The 22,711-nt window shown below is 34.9% G+C and overlaps 1 protein-coding gene across 5 annotated transcripts in view; it reads right to left on the bottom strand.

The window, feature by feature from the left end:
- STRN3 (striatin 3) overlaps nucleotides 1-22,711 on the bottom strand; it is a 62,251-nt gene that overhangs the window by 17,141 nt on the left and 22,399 nt on the right. The window contains exons 3-9 of one of the 5 annotated variants that reach the window (XM_040065980.2): nucleotides 19,462-19,535; nucleotides 18,759-18,840; nucleotides 18,296-18,475; nucleotides 17,707-17,839; nucleotides 15,986-16,127; nucleotides 10,620-10,730; nucleotides 4,203-4,343 (exon numbers count right to left, since the gene is read on the bottom strand). In XM_040065980.2, coding sequence (XP_039921914.1) covers nucleotides 4,203-4,343; nucleotides 10,620-10,730; nucleotides 15,986-16,127; nucleotides 17,707-17,839; nucleotides 18,296-18,475; nucleotides 18,759-18,840; nucleotides 19,462-19,535 — 863 coding nt within the window. The remainder of the gene's footprint in view (nucleotides 1-4,202; nucleotides 4,344-10,619; nucleotides 10,731-15,985; nucleotides 16,128-17,706; nucleotides 17,840-18,295; nucleotides 18,476-18,758; nucleotides 18,841-19,461; nucleotides 19,536-22,711) is intronic. The other 4 variants (XM_040065981.2, XM_040065983.2, XM_040065982.2 and 1 more) reach the window with 4 other exon arrangements.

Here is a 22,711-nt window from a genome sequence, read left to right as displayed (position 1 = left end):
TTAAATTATTCACCCATATTTTTTACCCTCTTCAATGATTCTGTATATCTCCATCAACCCACAAATATCAATTTAGCAGTAAGGAATAGGGATCGGAATAGGAATGAAGGCTTAAACATTGTGACATTTCAGCACATTTTAGAAGCTATTTTTACTTTTCAGTTTTCCACTTAGAAATAGCAACACTTGTTAAATAGAGTATGTAAAGTTGAAGTACATGTGACCTTTAGGTAAGTATAACCATCTGCAAAACATGTTAAATGATATCTGACATCTTGAAAAATTAAACTTGCTTGATTTCGAATTTCTCTGATCTGGCAGAGAGAGTTTATGGCCTCACTTTAATGCTGCTCCATATTTCTAATCCTCCTAGAAAACCCTTCAAATCTCAGAGAAAATAGTTTTCAGTTTCCGGCATTTTTGTCTTCTGAAAGTAGTTCCAAAGAAGAGGACTAATAAATAACACACTCCTGTTTAGAATATACACCTCCATTATTCTGTAGGGTAACCTAACCCCAATCCACTCCCGCTAAAGGAAAATGACCAGGTGTAAAGTTATAGATGTCTGGCACCACTGCTAGGGCTAGGCAAAGAGGAGCCAGTCCAGCCAGATCGAAATACACCACTGCTCAAGAATAAAACAGGTTCTAATGCTTCAGAACTACTGTACTATGAAGAAGTGTAACCTCATTAGTACAGTCAACACAACCACTTATGAGAATGCAAGAACACAATCTAGGTAAGAATACAGGGTGCTGCTCCTACAGTTGTATAAAAAGAACAAACGATGTTCTAATTATGCACAATCACCTCTTGTAAAAATAGTCACAATCCATACAGAGGTCTGACTCATAAGAATGTTACATTACATTAACAGTCCAAAAAGGCTTACCATGCCCTAGTATGATTAAGCTTTTCACTTCCATTAGTAATTTACTAAAACTCTACATTTGGCAGTCTACTACAAACCACTTCTATTTCAAAAAAGACATTTTCCTACAAAAACCTATTTACTTTCCTGTTACTCCTATCTGATCTTTAGGACAGGCCCACAAAGTTTAAGTAAGCCTTGTAACTTGTCATATTAATTCTCTGTGAAATTTCTAATATTTCTAATAATGTGAAATTTCTCTGTGCTTTCTAATAAAAACTAAGGACCACCACATCAAGAACCTATACTACAAATTCACCAAGTTTGTTTGCATGAGTGACTATCTCTTTATTTAAAGTTTCAAAATTAATGCTACTTGAAATTCAGAAGACTATTTCTCAGTACCGAAGTTGCCCATATGTATGTACAGTGCGTTCTGTAATTTATTTGTGAATTTTGTATTTCAAAGTGAGGCGTATTTGAGAAGTTTAAAAAATGGTTGCAAACTGCTTTTGTAAAAAATAACAGGCAGAATAGTAACACAATGAAAAATGCATGATGTTACAGCTACTAAAAATAAAAGCCCACATCTTCACATATCAAAACAATGCATCAATAGATATATGCAAATGATAGTTAAATAAATGACTTTTTAATGCTTTTTATCTAGAAAAAAAACCCAAATATTTTTCCAACACACAGTACAGTATTATTCTCATAGCATAATATAAATGCTTAACTGAGTTTGCGATCAATAAATAGAAAGTAAAAACGTGCTAGTACAAGTTTCTCGGCAGATGAAATTAGGTGAAATAAATATTGAAATATAAAATCATATAATTAAATATTTGCTTAGCCAATCTTAACCAGTGCTTCTTACCTTTCAAGTTCTTGACACTACACACAATTAAGTCAAAATCAAGCAGCAATATTTGTACAAACTGAAACTGCTTTAATCTCTGATCAGATATGTATGTTCATATAGGCTGTTGTGTACTGTACAGGGACATCTTAATCTTGTTTCCCACAAAGTTAATATGTGGTACATCAAAAAGCAGCTGTTCATACCCAAGCAATTAGCTGTTACTGCTTTTTTTCTGTCAGTCTGTAGATTGACACCTATGCAATCTATGGATATTAAAACTGAAAAACAACCACTGAAGGAAGTAATTCTCTCTACGCTGGATGGAAAATCCTGTTGGTACCATTTCTGAAAGCAATAGAGTATGTTAAAATGGAAACTCCAATTTCTCATGGCCAAAATTATCAAGTGTGACTATGGCATAACATCATACTTAACCAGGCAGCTCAGAGTGAAAAAATTAGCAAACCAAAAACCAAACTCTCACACCTTTAGAGGTATGAAAGAGCTACTGCAAGCCAGTTAGAGCCAGTTCCTCCCTGAACCCCCTTCAAGAAAAAAATTATCAACCACTGCCTCAGAACTGTAATATTTCAAAGTGTAGCATAAAGCTTCCATAGTCACAAGAAAACTATGTTTTGATAAAATGGATCAGCATAGGCTAGAAAGCCTAAAGTCACCTGCAAAATCTTAGCTTTTAGCACACAGCTGAATAAATAATTGAATAAAATCTGTATTTGTACTGCATGGTGCAAAATTTGTATTTTATGATAATGAAGTATTTGGCCTTGTACCACACCTAGAAGGAATTCAAATACAACACAGCCTGTTTGTTTGCAGCTTTGCACCATATGGTAAGACAAAAACTCAAAAAGCCACATAGCATTCAGGATAGAAATAGCAGAATTTACCCTCTAATATTCAAGTTTAAAAACTATGCAGAAAACACAATGAGCAAATAAGACGATAGAGATATTAAATATTATTACTCTTAAATAAAGAGCAAACTGCACCAACCAGTTAAAAATATGGACACATTAAACAGCATGAAAATATAAACATGAAAGCAGTTTATTTGAAGAGTGTGAATAATCTTTACTTGAAGGGTAACACCGTGTTTATGCTGCAAGAACCAGGCAATAAAAGCCAGTCCCTACCAAATTCAAATTTAGCATCTATTTCTTCAAAAAGATTGTTTTGTCCAGTATTATTTTAGATGTAAGGCCTCTACCTCAGACAATCTCCCTTCCTGTAACAAGGTCTGTGTTCCTTTGCACAACATGTATGGCCTCAGAAAAACAGCCTAAGACACCCCTAGAAAATTCTAACTGTAGCGTCATATGGCCTTAATACTTAAACATGGCTAAAAGGCAACCTAAAGCATGTAAACACTAAACCTAAAACCAACAGAAATATACATCTCCAAGTTTTAGCAACTGGATTTTCACTTGTAGATTTATCAATTGCACTCCACAGGTAGATTTGATACTGGTTCATCTTGAAGACGGAAATAAAAGATGTAAAGGAAGGCAGTAAAAAAAATTACTGTTGTAAAATGACAGTTTGGGAGAGAAACAAAAAAAAACATCCTTGAAATGTGGTTTGGGGTTTTTTCCGCTTGCCTGGTGACAGGCATTTGTGAGGCTAAGGGTGAAAAAGAATAGGAGAACCAACAGATTCCTGGAATCGGTAGTAATGCAAATTCCATTTCTGCAATACAGCTGATACTGTGCCAGGGCTTATGGGTCAAAGATCATCCTAAAAGAGCCAAAGCTGAATACACTCGAGTATTTTGAATGAATATGTTCTAAGTAGAGGACAATTTACATGATAGTATTCTAATTTCAAAGCTAATACAGGAAAAATCACCCCTTTAAAACAAAAAACTTAAAAACCAAATACAAGATTTTTTTACTTTATATATAATAGCTTGCTATTTATTTTCATTGCCAAAGATAATCCTGAAACTTAAATACTTTGTAAAGAAATAAAATAGTGTCTTTGTAAACCTGTGTATGTAGACCAAAGGAATTTTATAAAAGAGAACATTAAATTTGAGGAAAAGAGACTAATTAATCCCATAATTTTAATCACCTCTTTTCATTTTAAAATCCAAACTGTGCATCAAATGTTAATACTCACCTTTTTTCTCCTCAATAAATAACAACTTATTTGTGAAAGGTTTTGCTAATGGGGGGGGGTGTCTCCAAACAAGGATTTAATAGTGAATAGTGTCAGAACACACTGCTGTACATGAATTTTAAAAAGCTTATGAAATAATGGTGAGTTATGATAAGCCACAGAAACTCAAGCCATATTCTTATAAAACCATCTGGGAAGAATTGCAAGTAAAATAATAATGTGGCAATCTGCAACGGCATTAAGCTTTACGGAGGGGATAATAAATTACAGCGTGTGCTTTCTAAAAGAAATCTCCTGAAATAGAGTAAGTAGCTGAATTTTTTGTACCTTCCTCTGCTCTTGCACCTTCATGATCAGTCATTCTAGAAGAGGGTGACCTAGATTGATTAATGACTCCTGAAGGGATGTGGGGTATCTCATCATCGCCCAGATCAGCTATCATGTCGTGAAGTTTTGTCCTGTTGACTCCTGTAAATTAATGTCAGCAGCAAAAATTCATTTGATTGCTACCGCTTGAGTTGACTGAAGTCTAAAAATCCATTAAATAAGAATAATTACTGATGGGACCTCCTTAAAATAAATAGTGCTTTGCTTTCGTTTAGTAATACTTTGGAAATCAAAAGCAGGAGTTAATACATCAAAATTTGAAAACTACATGCAAACAACTTTAATTCACTGAATCAAAGAATAACTCCTTTGTGTTCTGCAGATCTATTCTACAATTTCCTGTAGGAAAAAGAAAAAATATCATCTTACAGCCCTACTGAAAAGTCAAGCCAAATACTAAGAGAACATTCACTATTAAACAAAAAACGTATGAATTCAACATTTTCTAATAATATTACACAACTTTAACTATACTAAACAATTTAACATTAAAAAGCAGAGTGCAAATTAAAAATAAGCTTAAAAATGAGAGCAAAAGTACAGACAACTCATAATGGGGGTGCAACGAACAATTAACTTTCCCTGCTTTGAATGGTATTTAAAATGTATGAAGTGTTTGTTAAACACAGAAGCAAGGTTGCTTCCACCACTGTATGAAACTGTAGATGTATAATTATTATAAAAGCAAGCTTCCAGAAATAAAGCATTCTGAATTATATATACATTTAATTAATATGTAGGCATTAGCAAACAAAAATAGTATAATTTAAAATATCTTTAAACTATTAAATCCATTCCTGCTTTCTCCTTTATAGTTTCCACATCAGAAAGTCAAAGCTTTAATCATAAAGTGTATTTCAGTGAGAGAACCTCTTTAAAGGAAACAATCCATAATGATGAAAGACACAACCAAATTTTAACCAATAAAACAGCCCTTCCTGGGACTGCAAGCAGAGATATTGCAGACCATTTAGTAAAGGAAGCACTGGTGAACAAGTCCTTATACTGAGGTGACATGTCTCACATTTATTAAAGAAATTGAAACTATACCAAAGCCTCTGCTGTCAAAAAAGAATGAAAATACTATGATTACAGATGACTTAGCAAAATCCAAACCATTCATTCAAACAGTTAAACACTAAAATATACTCTTTCAAAAAGTATCTGATCGTTTCAGATCTTACTGGTTTAAATCAATGTTCAAAAATAAGTGTCCATGAATAATAGAATTCCCTAAAGATAATGGAGAACTCCCTCCAGAGAGGGATGACAACAAAAAATATATTGAAGAAGAATTATAACAAGTATACCTCACATATCCCTAAAAGGATACTATATAACTATTCTCATTAATATTTGCAAAACATTCTCATTTTGCCAAGTAATAAAACATAAATATTTATGGTTTTGGTATTTTTTTCTTTCCTTTATGGAACACCTAGTATTCTAGTTAAATATACAAAGCAATTTGAGAATAAAACTGGCTTCCAAAAGTTTTCCTCATACAACAGATCACTCGAGCAGTTACGTTTCGTTTCACTCTCCTGTAGAAGTATGTCTAGAAACCTGTGACCCCAGCTAACGAAGTGATTGTAAAAAAAAAATGAGAAATCTCTTTTGAACCAACATTCTTTTTTTCTAACAAGCATTATACTGAAAGGATTTCATTTCTAAAGTATAGGACTTAATATTACAGCCAGCAGGTGAGATCTCACGTAAGAAGAGTCACTCTTTAAATGGCCAGGTCTCTACACCAAGGAGAGCACAAAGCTCGTCTTTGTCTTTATTCCGATCGGCCATCAGCCAGGCACCTACTGTGACCAGCAGCAGAGAGATTCTTGAAGATACTATAGAGCAATCAATAAAATGACAGGATAAAAGTCATGACTGGGACCCTGAACTGTTTACTTTAACAAACCCTTTGCTTTCCAGAAGAGAAAACACCCTTTGTCTTCTCCACGTTGATATGCATGAACTGTTCAACACGTTGATGCAAAACGCCAAAAATGGCTTATAAACTCCTACTCTATCTGAAGTGAAAATATCTTCCCAAGGTGCTTTCATGCCGAACACATAAGCCTGAGAAGGTTTGTCTTGAAGCACACTCAGAAGAAACTAAAAGTAGCCCCCCTCTGCTCTGCTACCTTTAAGCAGTCATTCATTTAGTTTGTCACTAATTAGGGGACAGACAGCCTTGCCTTTTAGCATTTTTCAGTATGCTTGGGCACTTCTTGTCCTTCAGGCGTAACCTCAGAACAGTCCTTAATCATCATATAACAGAGAGACAGTTTACAAAGGAGCAGCTGCTGTTCCGAACAACTTCTGTGCATTTCACGCTGAAAAATATGTCAATATTCAAGACTGTGCCACCGCTACAGAAGACTGCACAAGTTTCTGCTTTCAAGTAAGTGCAAGTGTACCTTCACATAACTGTTCAAGTATTGTAAATGCTACAAGGAGATTTCTAAAGAAAAGAATGTGCCGTCTCTGCATAAGTAACCATGTTCAAGGCACAAAACAGGATGACCTTTTTACCCTCAAAAAAGGCCACGGACAAAAAAAAATTTGATAGACCGGGTATGAATAGAAGCAAAAGTTACAGTACCATCTCAGTGTACTGTCCTTCAGGTCAAAACTGAAAAAGGTAACTGAATATTTAGTGATGAAAAGTTGTAGTCTGAGAATCCTTAAGTAGAGACCAAGTCTGAATATAACACAGAGATTCTTATATGTCAAGAACAGGTGACAATAATGAAGATGGTAAAATTCAGATCTGTTTTCACTCCTATCAACTATTACATTATTTCCAGAAATCAAGGGAAGGAAAACAAATGGAACAGAGACTGTTTTGTAAGTACTGAAAAATTAAACTGAAGGAAAAGAGCAGAAAAGTTTAAAAAGTGCAAAAAGCTAAGGAAAAACAGTAAAACTATCTTAATTTCAATAGTGATATATACATATTTATACAAGATGTGAAAACTTTCAAACTGAGAACACATTATGCTGACCTGATAGAATGAAATGAGTTATACAAAACCTCCACTTTTATACCCTGCAAAGGTGACAGGCTGTATCTGAAAAACAGTCATCCCCTAACTTACATGCCAAAATTGATCTTATCAAAGTTGGGCAAGAAATAGACCTTAAATTCAGCATATTACTGAAAAGAGAAGCCTGCTTTTGTAGAAATCAAAACTAACTCCTTATCTATGTATCACAGTAAGTCCAGGATAGGTGTGGTTTATTTCTCTGCTTCTGGGGTTAAGACAAGAACTCTTCAATAAACAGATTTTGCATTTTTTTACAGCTGACATTGTAAAGGAAATCAAAGTATGGGGTGGTGGATTTTTGTCATTGTTCTGGTGGGGTATTTTTAAAGATCCTTCCACAAACAGGCAGTATTTTCAAATAACATGGTGACTACCTGGACAGACACTCTCTTTCTCCCCAGCAAACAAGAGTATTACATCATGAAAACATATGTGCTGACAGAAGATGATCTTAATTAAGGCATTCCACCCAAAAGAAAACATAGGGATAGAGACTAGAGAAATATCAATACAGAATCAGATCTACTTCTGTCCACTTATTTATGTGTACATGTGGAATGAAAGTTTCCATACCTGGGGACAGGGCTGTGTCTGCCCAGTTATGCTACAGCATAAATACAGAGTATGGCAGATACCAGATGCATATCCAATAAAGAACCCATCAGAATGTCCATCCTATTATGCTGTCTTCAAAGTATTGCAAGAGATGACATTTAATGCACATTTGTTCATGTTTATGATTATATATATATAAGTTCTGATGGTACTCCAAATTCTGATAGAAGTCAAAACACTGAAGAGCAAAGGAAGAGAGATGTGTTCAGAATTAAGTTCCCAAATGACCAGACATGAGCAGCAGGAATAAAAAAGCCTTCAACGTTATTTTCAGTTTCAGAATGTTAAAAAGCTGGGGGAAAAAAAGCCTACAAAATTGTATTTGAAAAATCTGCCTAACCTTGAATGCATACTTTCACTCTGTGTGTGTAGTTCTCTCATCCAATTACCCCAGTAATGTAGAGGCTAATTTTTAATCAGAAACTATCATGAAAGTGACAACCAAAGAATCTCACAAACCACCTAGTAAGACTATATGTTCAGGGTTTCCCAAAGGAAAATTCAAACATAAAACTCAAAATACTAAACAATTACTTATGTCACTTCCCAGCACTGTCACACACAGTTGTCTCCTAAATACTGTCTTCTATGAACCAAAGATTTCAAAATTCCTTTAGATGAAGAAAACTTTCTGTTACTTTTCAGCCACTATGGTTCAAAATGTTTAAAATGTAAAGAATTTAGTAAGAAAATCTCAAATACAAGAAGTCCATTTTGATATTAAAAATAAATTTCTAATCCTACAGGAATACTTGATGTGAATTTGATGTCAACTGCTGATTTACATATTAAATGCTGATACACATTAACATGCAGATGACTACTGTAGGCTCTCATTAAAGCAAAGACTAGGTGAAAATCTTTGCTTTGTCCAAGCTTTTAAGTTAATGTGTGTGCACGAGTCATGCAAAAATGTTCAAAAAACAACCAACATGCACTAACTAAATGTAAGTAACACATAACAAGTAAATGTTAAGCATTACAAATAAATTCAAATCTTAATAATTACAGAGCTCTTCAGGAAGTGTTATATTTTAATTATCATGTAATTTAGTTAGCATATACCCATATAAGTTTTGAAACTGAGGAAAAGGTTTTTTTACTAGTTATGTCCAGAAAATGTTAAAAAATACTTCCAAAATAAAAGCACAGCAATCATGGGAGCTTCCCTAAAGCAACATGTGATGCCATTCAGAGGGACCTGGATAAGTTCCAAGACCAGCTCCACGGGAATCTCAAGAGTTTTAACATGACCAAGTGCTGGTGCTGCACCTGGCTTGGGGCAATCCCCTGTACAGCACAGGCTGGGGATGAACAGATGGAGAGCAGCCCTGCCCAGAGGGACCTGGGGGTGCTGCTGGGTGAGAGGCTGGACATGACCCTGCCATGGGCACTCCCAGCCCAGAGAGCCAAACGTGTCCTGGGCTGCATCCAGAGCAGCGTGGGCAGCAGGGAAGGGAGGGGATTCTGCCCCTCTGCTCTGCTCTGCTGAGACCCCACCTGCAGGGCTGCATCCAGCTCTGGGTGCCAGCACAGGAAGGACATCACCTGCTGGAGTGACTGCAGAAGTATGGAATGGATTTAAACTAAAATGATAGGTTTATATTGGACATTAGGAAGAAATTCTTTACTGTAAGAGTGGTGAGGCACTGAAACAGGAGCTGAGAGGAGCTGTGGATGCTCCATCCCTGAAGTGTTCAAGGACAGGTTAGATGGGGCTCCACCCATGGCAGGAGGGTTGGAATTAGATGATCTTTAATGTCCCTTCCAAGACAAACCATTCTGTGATGACAGATTTAATACCACTTTATGCACTAAGAACTTTGTATAGTCGATAACAATTTCTAAAAGCATTTTTATCAGGTAGTTGAACCCTAAAGTTTGGTTTAAACTACATAGTTAAAAATAGGTCAATTGGTCAGAAAACTCAAGAGAGTAAAGGGATATCAAATAAAATGGTAAATGCACAGAAAAGTAAGGGCATTATAAAATAAAGATGATCTCTTAAACAAAGCCACAAAAAAGTTGATATTTACATTACAGGTATGCCCTAATTCTCAATGCCTGAGGCTGTAAAAATAATTACAAGCCCATAAGTAGCAATTACAGACTGACTCAAGCTCATATTTAAAAAAAAAAAAAAACCCAAAAAACAAAACAAAACAAAACAAAACAAAAAAAAAAAAAAAACCAAAAAACAAAACAAAACAAACAAAAAAACCCACCACCAAAAAACCCCCCCACACACACCAAAAAGCAAATAGAAAACCCACCCCACCACCCCCAGGAAAAGCCCAAAAACCACCGATCCCATTACAGTATCACAATATTACACTTTAAGGCAGATGAAGATTAAATCTTTCAGAAAACTTCTCAGACTAGGAATGTCCTCAAAATGCAAGTGGTTCAGTATTTTTACCCTAACATTCCTATGCATTTAGTTCTTTTCAGCTTTTTAAAACCTTCAATTTTTGTCTTTTTAATATTTCTCATTTATGAAATGGCTATCAAAGGTTTTGACATATTCACATTCATCAGGCAGAAAGTTAAAGTTGGTTGCCCCCATTATAGTAAATGATGCTTAATGGAAAAAAAAAAAAACAAACCAACAAACAGAACTTGTGAGAAAAAATGTCTTGCATATAGATAGGCAAAAAAGTGTTGCATTACAAGATTCAGAATCTGCACTTACTCTTTACCCCTTTCTTCCCCTTTCGTTCCTTCTTGTACTGTTCCTTCAGTTTACTTATTAGTCCCTGGTCTACATCCCAAACCTCAGCAGTTGGGGACAGGTCATCTTTGTCTACATGCAGCATATTATTGAAAGAAAAATAATCAGCAATTGGCAATGCAAGCTGTTGGTGATTTACTGTCATAGCTGTATAAGAGCATTAATAAAAGTTATTAATAAATCTTTATTTTAAAGGTGCAGTCTCAGTTTTAAGTTTATAAAGACCAAGTTTCATTTCATACAGTTTTCCAAGGCACTGTATATTATCAGTTACATATATGAAAATTGTACGTTAATTTGTTACCAAGGAGCAAACAAATTAAGCTTCATAAGTAACTGTTTAGTTAGATACTTCAAAATACACAAAAATTCATTGGTGTTCAGAAATAATTACTGCATCTTTAGAAAGACAGTGTTAAGAAATTAATCAGCCAGTGTTGAATAAGCAAATAAAAGCATTCATGCTATATCTCTCATGAAAATGCAAGCTGAGTAAGTCAGTGCCAGTTTATTCAAGAAGACCACCATGCATCCTTTCGCATTCATTCTACATGCACAAGAAAGAAACCTTGGTCCTACATATAACCAGAGAAACAAGTCTATAAATACAGTTTTTCATATAAAGATGAAGAAAAGTAATTTGCACAGCTCGACATCCCACTGCATTCCATAAAATAAATCATAATTAGCAGAAATATAACATCCACAGTAGTTTCAGAAGATGAATGTTCTTCTGTTTGACAAATATTGCGGAGTTAATTATTCTTTATGAAAAGTCAGGTCTCCACTCTTCTGAACTATCTATCTCAATCATTTCTGGAAACTCAGAATTATTAAAAAGATAAAGCTGTTTCTAAGACAAGGCAAACATAACATTTGCAGAAGCACTTTTGCTAGTAGAAAACCAGGCAACAACCAAACTTGGTTGATGTGCCAGTTAAGCTTTATACTCACAAATTATTTAGGCACAAAACTCCAAGACTTAGTTCCTCAGTTCCCAACCTCCAATCATGCTTACAATATGACTGCACCCATTTTTAAAGTTATAACCATTATAATCATGAAAGTGCATAAGGGGAGTCATACACAGCAGAAACAAAGTAACATGCATTTAGAATAAAAACAATAGGAGTTATTCCAAGTACATGCTTCATGACAAAACATGACAACGAATGAGCAGAGAGCTATCCTAGGGTACTGATGCATCTCCCATCATTCAGTGACAATGCTGATCAAAGAGGTGGAATACAGAGATGGCAAGGGCGGTGAAACACGAAACGAGAGCATAACGGCAGAGTCCTACAAAGAACTCTGGTGCTGAGAAGGGAACAATGACATCCTACATCAAGCTACAGCTACATCTACCAAGCTGCAAACACAAAGACCTCAATCTTTCTGATCACTGGCCTTAATCACTGATAGAGAGGAAGAGTGATTACTCAGGAAACACAAGAAGCATAGAAAAATAAGTCAGAGAACACGCCCAATCAAAGAGGAAAAAAAATCAAAACTGCTAAAACTCAATTAAAAGAAAATTCCATTAAAAACTAATGAAAGCTAACTAATAAAATTTCCAAAGCACTATTAATAAAATGAAAATAATCAACTAGGTTGCAGCACTGCAGAGAAGGATCAGGGAATTAAACTGAACCAGAAGATAACCCCATGTAACATCAATGTAATGCTCTTCTAAAAATGTAATTTTGGTATATTTTAAAAGGTGCAGTGCAATAAATCAGGACAGTAATGACAAAATCAAAGTAATACGTTCAGTCTGTGTTCTACACTGGAAATTTAGAAAACATCTGTAGAGTGCAAAACAAACAGGGCATTATATATCAAGACAAAGAATTTGAAGGAACTGGGCTCATTTAGTCAACAAAAACCAGGAAAAGCTCAAGACTGCAAACATAAATATTCAAAACCAACACTGTTGGCTGCCAAATGTAGGCTGTAAATAGAAAACTAGATAAAAACACAAACTCAGATTATCTGGGTAGGCTGTGAAATGAATTTCAAACAAGATTTTTAGGAAAACCCAGCAGTGTTTCTCTCCAGCACGCCTACATATATTAGGCTATTTCAGAACAGAGCCATGTAACTAGAAGACCTCTGCAACTGCCCTCAACAGTGACCCTGCACTAAACTGATACAGGACAGCACAGGGGACCCAGGATGTCCACTCACCAGGATAACTGAGTGGAGAAAGGCTGGCTTTAATTTTTTCTATTTTTTAATTGTTTTGAAGATGACCCAAGAGACTGTGAATTTTAGTCATACTCTGCCACCCAGAATTCTGGGCAGTCAGTCATTCTCTGACTCATGGTCCATCTGTAAAGAGAACTTTTGTGTTTCATGGGGAAGAGAAATCCAGTGATGAACACATGAAACCATAAGCAGACTAAAGAGACTATATAATATCTTAAGTCTTCAACATGTAGCACAATATATAGCAATATATATATATTGCTGTTTGCTTAAGCAAACTTAAGTTATATACTTAAGTATTTTTTTCTTGATATTAAATCACCACAAGGAATTGATATATTTTTTAATCTGAAACTGTACATTCATTTAACACTGCATGAACTTGCTCATCTTTCACTATTTTGAATTTAAGCTGTTCCTAAGTAAAATATGTCGCAACACAAGACAGTTTAAATCACAATGTTTGGAATTAATTTAACAGTCAAAGTATGTTTACTAAGGCACTTACACAAAAAAAGAATTTGTTCATAAAAAGCCAAAATAGAGAAGAAAAAAAAGGCAATCCAAACTTCACAACACTCATTGACAGGTTTGAAGAAGTCTTCAACAGCAAAAAGATAACTATCAAATTTGGTGCTGGAATATTTTAAGACATTTAAAGTTGGACCTAGAGATTAGTAATTAGCAATTAAGTACTGTAAATATTACTAAAGCAAGACTAGGCAACATTTAGAGCCTAAACATCAGATGTTTTCCAGATGTTAAATAAAAGCATATAACTAGAGATGTAAATATTACTTTTGTTTCAGAATGCTTAAATGTTTGCAAAAGTAAGAAGTGATAGAAAGAGGCTAATGACAGGAAAACTAAAGGAGGAAGAAAAAAAAATCTATGAAAACAGAACAGACCAACTACTACATTATGAAGAAAAATCTGAATTTTAACTGAAATATTTAAGTTCATGATTGATGGAATTTCTTAGGAAGTAATAGTACATATATTCATTTAAATTAAATTTCCCCTCAAAATAACTAACTGGATGGACCTGGATACTTGAAGAAAGTTCAGAGTTCAAAATAATGTGATAGGCTAAAATAAATTAGTTTAGACAGTGTATTATTATATTTAAGAAAGCATTTAAGTGGGACAGTACTTAAAATGTTATTTGTGATCATTAAAAAGAAGTCTTGTCATATCTACACTGATCTTTAAAAAGTAACACAACCCAAATATCAGATGGACTGTATCCTTAAATGCCCATTTAAGGAAAGAACATCTATACTAAAATCAGCGACATGTTGTGAAAAAAAATATTGCTACTACAGCTGTAGGCAGGTCTTTGACTGATTTAAATAGTAAGCTACAAAATATACAAAAAAGTTATGCAAATTGTCTTCATATGGCAAAACTGAGAACATACTTTGAAAGATGAAACTAGGTCTATGTTTTATTTCTTCCTTGCCACTTTCTTGTCTCAGATAGGAGTTTTTTGATAGCAATGGGATTGCTGCAGTTAAATTAGTTGTCACAAGTGTGCACAAACTCCTAAAATGCTCAGCCTCACTTTACTATGGGTTCATTAAAACTGTAATAAAGAACATTCAAACAGCTCTATGAAAAGCATAGTGGCTCAATTCAATTTTTAAAACAGACCTCAAAACTGGGTAACTAGTTGAGAAAATGCCAGACATAGAACACACTGGAAAGTAATCTTTGGAAACAATGACTAGGAATTTCAAAGGACAAGCTAGTTCAACACAGTAGGTTTCAGCAGTCTGCCATGGATACATCTTTAACTGCATGAATTACAGCATCAAACTATCTTGCCTTTTGTATACAATAGTAAGACCAACACTAGAATCACAACTTTTGACAAGACTATGTATTTGAAAGGATATTGCAAGCAAAGTCAAAAACAGTTGCTTCTGGTTCTATGAGACACCAAACACCAAGAGACCTGCCTGTGTGCCTAAATGAAAATATCATCAAGAAACTGTTCAAATAACATCAACTTCAAAAGGGAACAACAGCAAGCAATTAAAATGCTACAAAAATAGACAGTTATTACCAAAACTAAAGGTAAGAGCTTGTTCAGCTTCATCTTCCAATGAGAAATAAGACTGAGTTTTAAAAATAAAGGTGACTAAACCTTTTATAATAGGTTTTAGGAAAGAATGCTTTCTAATCCTTGGTACCTTCAAAAGCAAGACTGGATTATTGTCCTGGAAGATGTGTCATTACTTAAATTTTTGCAAATCTTTGTATTTTCTTTGCTCACTGGGATATTTATTAAAGTATGACTTCATTGTCACAATGACATAAAATGCTCAAAAAACATGATCCAATGGCAGTCCGGTGCTTAGGATTTACGACTTGCTGTATGTAACTACAAAATTGTTTCTATATAAGTTCAGAAATTAAGATAGTCAATTTCCCATTTAAAGGCAGATATCAATTACTTGGGTCACTATTCTTTTCCTTATACAAATTTTCTCCTTTCAACCTCCTCTTTTGAAGCACATAGGTTGCAGAAGCTACTGACTTAACATATTTTGTTTCACATCAAATTACTAATAAAAAGTGGAGCTATTAGAAATGGGTTTGGGTTTTTTTATTTTATGAATATAAGCTATATTAGCAATAACATATAAAAATCTCAGTCAGAAAAATAGAAGAACTAACTGTCCATTTTTCAAGTACACCAAAGAAATTAATTTAACTTAGGTACAAGAAGTATGAAGGCCCTGATAAGAAACAAGAAAAAAAAAAAATACTGTATTTGAAAGAAAATTTAATCCAGGTATAAAAACATTCAGAATCCTAGCCTTTCTTATCTAAGAAAGAAAATATTCTTCTCTTAGTTTTGAAAGAAAAAACAAAACCTGAAACAAATGTAACTACAACTGTACTTGCGTCACCTACAACAACACATATATATATACACACACACATATATATATGAATGTTTCACAATACAATCTATCAGTTTTCTAAGCATCAACGTTTGACCATCACATTCATCCACACATCCACACCATTTCAGTAGGTATTACAGAACTCTTAGGAACTATCATGAATAAGTATTCCCTTATTTTTAAATGCTTTTATTAGTGTCTTACCCCACTCTGTTCCATCTCCTGAACTTCGAGCTTCTCCAGCTCCCTCACCATCTTCAGCTGTCACTAGAAAGTCAAATTCTTTCAAAGCTTCTTCAGTATCAGGGTCATCTGTAAGGTCAGCAGCTAAACCTTCATTACCAATCTGCAAGAAGATAAATATTTTCCTGCATTTGAATCACAAACAGATTTTCTAGTCATTTAGGTTAGAAGATCTAGAGACTATTCTCACTGAGTAATCTGTTTCAGGGGAAAACATTTTTCAATTTAAAATGCAGGAAAAAAACCCCTTAGATCTCAGTTGGCTTATCAAAACAAAAGAGAGCAGTGCAGTCTAGTGAACACTAGGAAATAAAAACACTGACACGAGCTTTTGCAATCTCATACACCCCAGTCTTCAGTTTTTTTATTTAATGTATAACAATTAGAAAACTTTGTTGATCTTCTTGCCCTATCAAGAGCTCTGCAGAGAAAGCTTACAAACTATGCTTTCTACTGGTCCAGAAGCCTCTTTCTTTTTGCTTTTCAGTTCTATTTCAGTCTAAAGCATAAGCTTGGAATACAGAACATTTTAAGAAAAGTGTAGTTTTACTATTTCTAACCATATCTTCACCTTAAACAAAACAAATAAACCCTCTACTAAGGCATCAGTGAAAAGTTTTATTTCATTCTTCAGGTGAAGAAATTTTCCATGTGAGCTTATCTGCACAATGTCCTTATATTTTCAGGAAGTAATAATTTTTATAAAAACAACTATAAATGATCCTTTTGCTTTCTATTAAAAAAATCCCCAAGCTTTGTCAAAGTCAAAAAGTGAGTGTAAGATCTTCATATATGCTTAAGAGATTTACTTGATTGTCTTTTTATCAGACTTTTTATAGAAAAAAGGGGATTCAACTCAATGCTTGACTAATCTCTTTACCAGAAGTCCAAGGTATGGTGAAAACCCCTTTCTGACAAATCACTACGGGAAATTTACAACTTGCTTCAAGCCAAGCTCATACTGCCAATTATTTAGGAAAATCCAATGCAGCCAGAGGGTCATCATGCTACAGAACACTGTTCTGAGCAAAAAGTAACAAAACTGTTAGTGCAATATTCATAAATCAGTATCTCTAAATAAAGAAACCCCAAAGATGGGGATTCATTACAGGAGAAAGAATTAAAATGGGACAGGTAAACACTGTCTATCCTACCTAGAAAGTTGCTCACAGAATGGAAAACTAGACACAAACAGAACACAACTAATAGAACCTTAAACAAAAGGTTGAGACAATTCTCTGCTAGGTTCTTGATATATTTAGTAAAAAAATGCCTAAAAGGAAGAATTAAACATGTATTTGTTATGGATGCAATTTTTTTCACGTTACATAACTTCATTTCCTCTGAGGAATTGTTTCTACCTTCAAAATTCAGAAAGGATGTGCAAATTTTAGCACAAGTTGTGCTAAATTTGCCTTATAAAGGGACTCAAAGTATGCAGAGGCGGTGAAATGGCCAATTCATCACTTAATTCATAATTAGAAACTGCTTGGTTACTTGTTTTGAAGTCTGCAATGTAATGTATTAAGTAAATCACCAAATTTATTAGTAATGCAACTGCGTATAAACCATTCAGATATCAGAAGTTCAACAAACACTGACACTGCATATTTATATCAACTCTGGAGAAAAAATTCCTTTTTTAAAGGGAATTTCAGATCTATTAAAAAAAAATCTTTTACTTTGTGTTTCTTATTTATCCGATGCTTTTCTTTTCCTTCTGCAATATCTTCTATCATGTCATTCTCCTCTTCCTCATCACTATCATCCGCATTTTCTAAGAAATTGAATGTTTCAAGAACATCACCAGAATTCCTACATAAACAAAAACAGTAAGAGAGAATCCCATTTTACTTGCTGAAGAGATGTAGAAGATTAACCAGATTAAACAAAATTGTCACCTGACAGCTTAAGAGCTTTAAAACCAGCAAAACAAGAAATGGCTGAATGAAGAAGCTTCTACATCTGCTTAAGTCCTTACTACAAAAGCATCACTCAACAGACTCTTTCCTTAAAATAACAAAGTGATTATATTACATAATTCCACATCAACAGACAATTTTCCTGTATATCATATAGTATAATACACATGCATGTATGTAATAGGTGTATATGTTCTTATGTATAACCAATTTTACTTAATTACATAATCATTTGTGGTCAGCTACACTCACAGTTGTTCACAGACTCTCCAGCTGAAAGTTCAATGTGACCACTACATATCGATGACTAAGCAAAACAAACTTCATGCTTTCTTATCTCTTCACTTACCTTTTGATTTCCTGTCCCTTTTGTTTTGATGAAGGAGATTCACCCCCATTCAGGATCTGCTCTAAATTCTTTGTCTCTACTGAACCATTCGGTTCTGAATTGGAGAGCCCAAGCAAAGACCTTACCCGCTGGGAGCGTACATCCAATATTGTATCTGTATAACCTACTTCCTGAAGATACCTAGATAGGTCAAAAGAAGAAAGAAAGAGGAAAGGATATTTGATGAAATAGGAAACTTAGTATTCACTGTTAAAAATGAATGCCACTGCTGTATCATTTAAGGAAAACTAAGTTTTGCTATCCATCTCATATGGAAAATCTCACTCAGTACTGCTTAAAGCTCAGGACTCCGAGGTCCTGAAGAACAAATCACTATTTGCCCACTTCAGTTACTCTGTTTCACAGAGCTCCTCAAACTGCAAGGAGAAGTATGAATACACCAATACCCAACACTGCTACTTACTGTCGCAGTAACTGTCTGCCTTGCTTCCAGGTCAATTGGCTATTCTGAGGTACTGCAGGAACCTCGGTATCTTTGGTATCTTCTGAAAGACACGGTGTCATAGTTAGCATCTAAGTTACATTGCTTTTAGACACAAACAAAAATTCCCATCAAGCCAGAAATATGCATCATGATCTCTAGTTTTAACTAGGTAAAAATGTGGTACTTGTAAACCAGAAAGGGGGGGGGAAAGGGGAGGGGGTAGCATACAAATCTGCAGACCACAATTTTAAGGCACACTATATAAATATAGGCCGAAAGGCTTCCCAAAGACCAACATTTCAAAAGAAGTCAAATGCAATTCTACTTATTAAAGAGTCCAGCATTGTTAGGAGAAATGCTTTCCTCCGTCTGCAATACTTTCAAGAGCAAAACTGGTATTATCAACTTGATATTTACAACTGCAAAATCAGATGCACTCCAGAAAAGCAGTAAGGATAGCCTTTTTTTTTTTCTTCTTTGGAGTATTTTCCTTGTTTTAAGATAAAAATATTCAGAGCTCCTTCAAAAAAAAAAGTCAATTAATTTTGGTTTTCAGATGAAAAAATATTTACCCCACGCCCCAACTTTCCTACATATATTCCTTATAACAGACCTAAGAGAGGGGTGCAGAGAAGAAAGCTGCAATGAATTAAACAGACAAAACTTTATTGTAAAAAGTTACCTGATTCAAAAGTTGGCATTTTCAAGTCACCTTGGTTCAGTTCTGTGCCATATTTTAATTTATGATACTTTGCCCTGAAAAATCATGCAGACGTTTATCAAATTAGTAGACATGACTTTGATCAACTCGAAACATTCTACTGTTCCCACTTAAAGCAACCATACCAACATAGTACAATTAATCCAGCTAGAACTGTTGCAATAATTTTTGCATCAAACAATTATTTCTGGCCTTTCAGGAACACAGTTTTGAGATAGTATTTTGACAATTATTCATTATTATCAAGTAACTTACAGGCAAGAGTTTAGTGTGTTTTCCAAGAACATGCGTTTTTTCCTGTGTGTCAGCTAATAAGAGAATCTTTGAAAAACCAGCAGGTTCAAGAACTTAGCAGAAATAATTTTTCTAGTTGTACCACTGTCATAGGTAGCCAATTACACTACAACAAATAAGCCTCTTATTTGGAGTTCCTGCCTAGCTGCCACTTTCAATTTCCACTTCAATTTGTCTCCTTCTCTGTCTTCGCTTATAACACATATCCCTCTGAAGAGCCATATTCGAGTAGTTGTTTTCTCTCTCATCACCTGTATTCTCTTCTGGATTTTCTCCTCTTCATTGACTGGAGGCTTAGCTTCCAATTTCTGCTTTGTCCACCTATGCAAATGTGCCTCATTCCTTCCCATCCTCTGATCTCGGATGCCCTAACCCTAATCTCTCCTCCATCTGATATGCTAAGGCCTGAACAGCAAGCCTAGGCCTGAGCTGACTCACAAGATGAATCTTGAGCATGATGCAATTAATACCGTCAAGGTTCTTTAGGTTAAAAATAGATGATCATAATATTTATATTAGTTGTTCTTAATGCCAAGCCGGCTGTTGTAGAGACACCTGTATATGCTTGTGTAAGATCTGTTAAGAGATTCTCCCAACTAATGTCCCCAAAGGCTTGTTAGTAGGAGAAATCCTCCTCACCTATACCCCTAGAGACTTGTTAGTGGAGCATTTTAGGTAAAAAGCCTCCCAGCCATGACCTGGGCTCTGCCCTCAGCCCTGGCTGGTCAGGAAGTGTGCCATCAGAACCAGGTATTTTCTGCAAAAAAGGGTTGATCTGAGCCTATAAAAGCTGGAGCCCCTGTTGGGTGAACCTGAGACCTCCCCTATGAATGGACACACCGTGGAGGATTTTCTCAATCACTGGAAAAGCTTCTCACTGCAAAAGGATTGCGACTCTGGATGATGGTGAAGCATTTAGGCAATTGGTGATGTATCTTTCCCAAACACTATTCTCTCTCTCATACAGTAATGATTAGATGTATTACCTTGCTTATTTTTGCTTGTTGCTAAAGCTGAATGAGTAATATCTTTACTGTTTCATCAAATGTATCCTCTTACAACCGTGTTGCCTCAATAGTAAAACAAGACCATCCTTTCCACTGGTATCTGCATCCATTTCACCACCCCCATCAACTTGTAAAATACTGGTCTTGGTGATGCTACTTCCATGAAAGTATGCATGAATCTTCAAAATCTTATCCTCTACCCAAGCTGCCTATCAAAATTTCTTTATCTCTCTTTACAACCAGGAATCTCATCTGAACTACCTGTGCCTATACCCTGGTATTCTCAAACTTTATCATTGATCTTTCACAGTATGACTTCTACCTCATGGATCCTTTGCAAAAACTCAAAATCTCAAGATAAAGAGCTCTAGGTGTTCTGTAGTAGAGCCAAAGTGAAAAATCTCCATAAAAACATTAGTAGCCATTAAAGAACCCTCTAAGCAATACAGTTGTCTATCACTCTAAATGAAACATTTGACCAAAAGTTTAAGAATAACTGAACAACACTTAGCTCCCATCAATCATAAAAACTATTCTTGAATATGAAACTTCTCAAGTAAAGACACATAATGGAACACATGCTGGACAAAATCAAGGATTTCCAAATAACACTTCTCCAAAGCCTGAGCCACTGTTGCAAGTGTTTTCAAACTGAAAGCACAGGAACATCTCAAATGGTGCCTTATATATTTGATGGCAAGGATTTTCTTCTAGATTACACAAATTTCTGCTAAAATTGCAATTAGGAAGTCTCATTAACAAACAGTCAGTAGATGGCACTATTGACCCTTTTTAGTATGCTAAAAGCCTTCATTTAATGGCAATCCCATTGTAACTGAAAAATTGTAAAGCTCCTGAAGACTTTTTGTAACCTGAATCCAACTGCCAACTAAACAGAATGATATTTTAAAATTATTTATGAATATGTTCATAGCTCATCCCTAGGACTATCTCAGGTCTCTCTTTAAACTGAGAAACAAAACTTTGCACCACACTTTAACAGGGCAATGTTCCACCAAGCTTCCCAAATATGAGAAGTACAGTGGGAGACTGGAGAAAATGATTATTGGCTCAAGACAACTGAAGTGTGTCTGGTTAACTTGAAGTTGGATGGGTTAGAGTTTGCTAAGTAAATGCCTTGTGTAATGCTTTCTTTTGATTGTTTGGTTTAAAATCTGCCTTTATTTTCTAAATTTTGCCAGTAGAAGTTTGGTTTTTAATCTCCTGAGAACTCGGTCATGTTTTCCCATGCATCTGCCTCAGGTAATAAAAATCCTAAAGCCCTTTAAGAAACTTGTCAAGCTAGACTGGGGCTTTACAAGTATGCACTACAATTTATACACCCTACAAAGTACTGGCCATTTGGGGGGGTAAAAAAAAACCAACAAAACCTAAACAAACAAAATGAAAATAATTCAAGTTAAATAAAGTTGACAAAATATTTTTTGCTCAATTCATAAGTGAAGCCAATAAAGCATTATAATTGAAAAGCCAACCTAAATTTGTCTAATTTAGAGCTGTGACATACTATTTAGAAGCAGTTGTTCCATTTTGGAGTTATAATTTCAAAGCATTAATTAAAATTCCACTTTAATTGTTCATTAGTGCAGATAATGATATATCTGATCTAGAATTATACCAGTGACTAGCCACTATAAATAAGAAAATACTGCTGCATGCAATGAGACCAGTTGTCCTTCATACCACAGCTTCAATTTCACATCAAAAATTAATCTTATAAAATTCCAATCAACTATGCATTTGGACATCTACTCCTTTCCCAGTTGGGGCCATCACAATATATCTTATAGAACACTAACAAGTTACAGTGTATTTTACAAATCAGTGACAATACTCCTTCACACCACAGAGTAACTGAATTCTACAAGGGGCAATGCTTCAATTTTTGG

Source organism: Hirundo rustica, chromosome 6 (assembly GCF_015227805.2).
Source record: "Hirundo rustica isolate bHirRus1 chromosome 6, bHirRus1.pri.v3, whole genome shotgun sequence".
Lineage (NCBI taxonomy): Eukaryota > Metazoa > Chordata > Aves > Passeriformes > Hirundinidae > Hirundo > Hirundo rustica.
The sequence above is the reverse complement of the archived record's forward strand: the minus strand, read 5'-3'. Positions and strand labels throughout refer to the sequence as shown.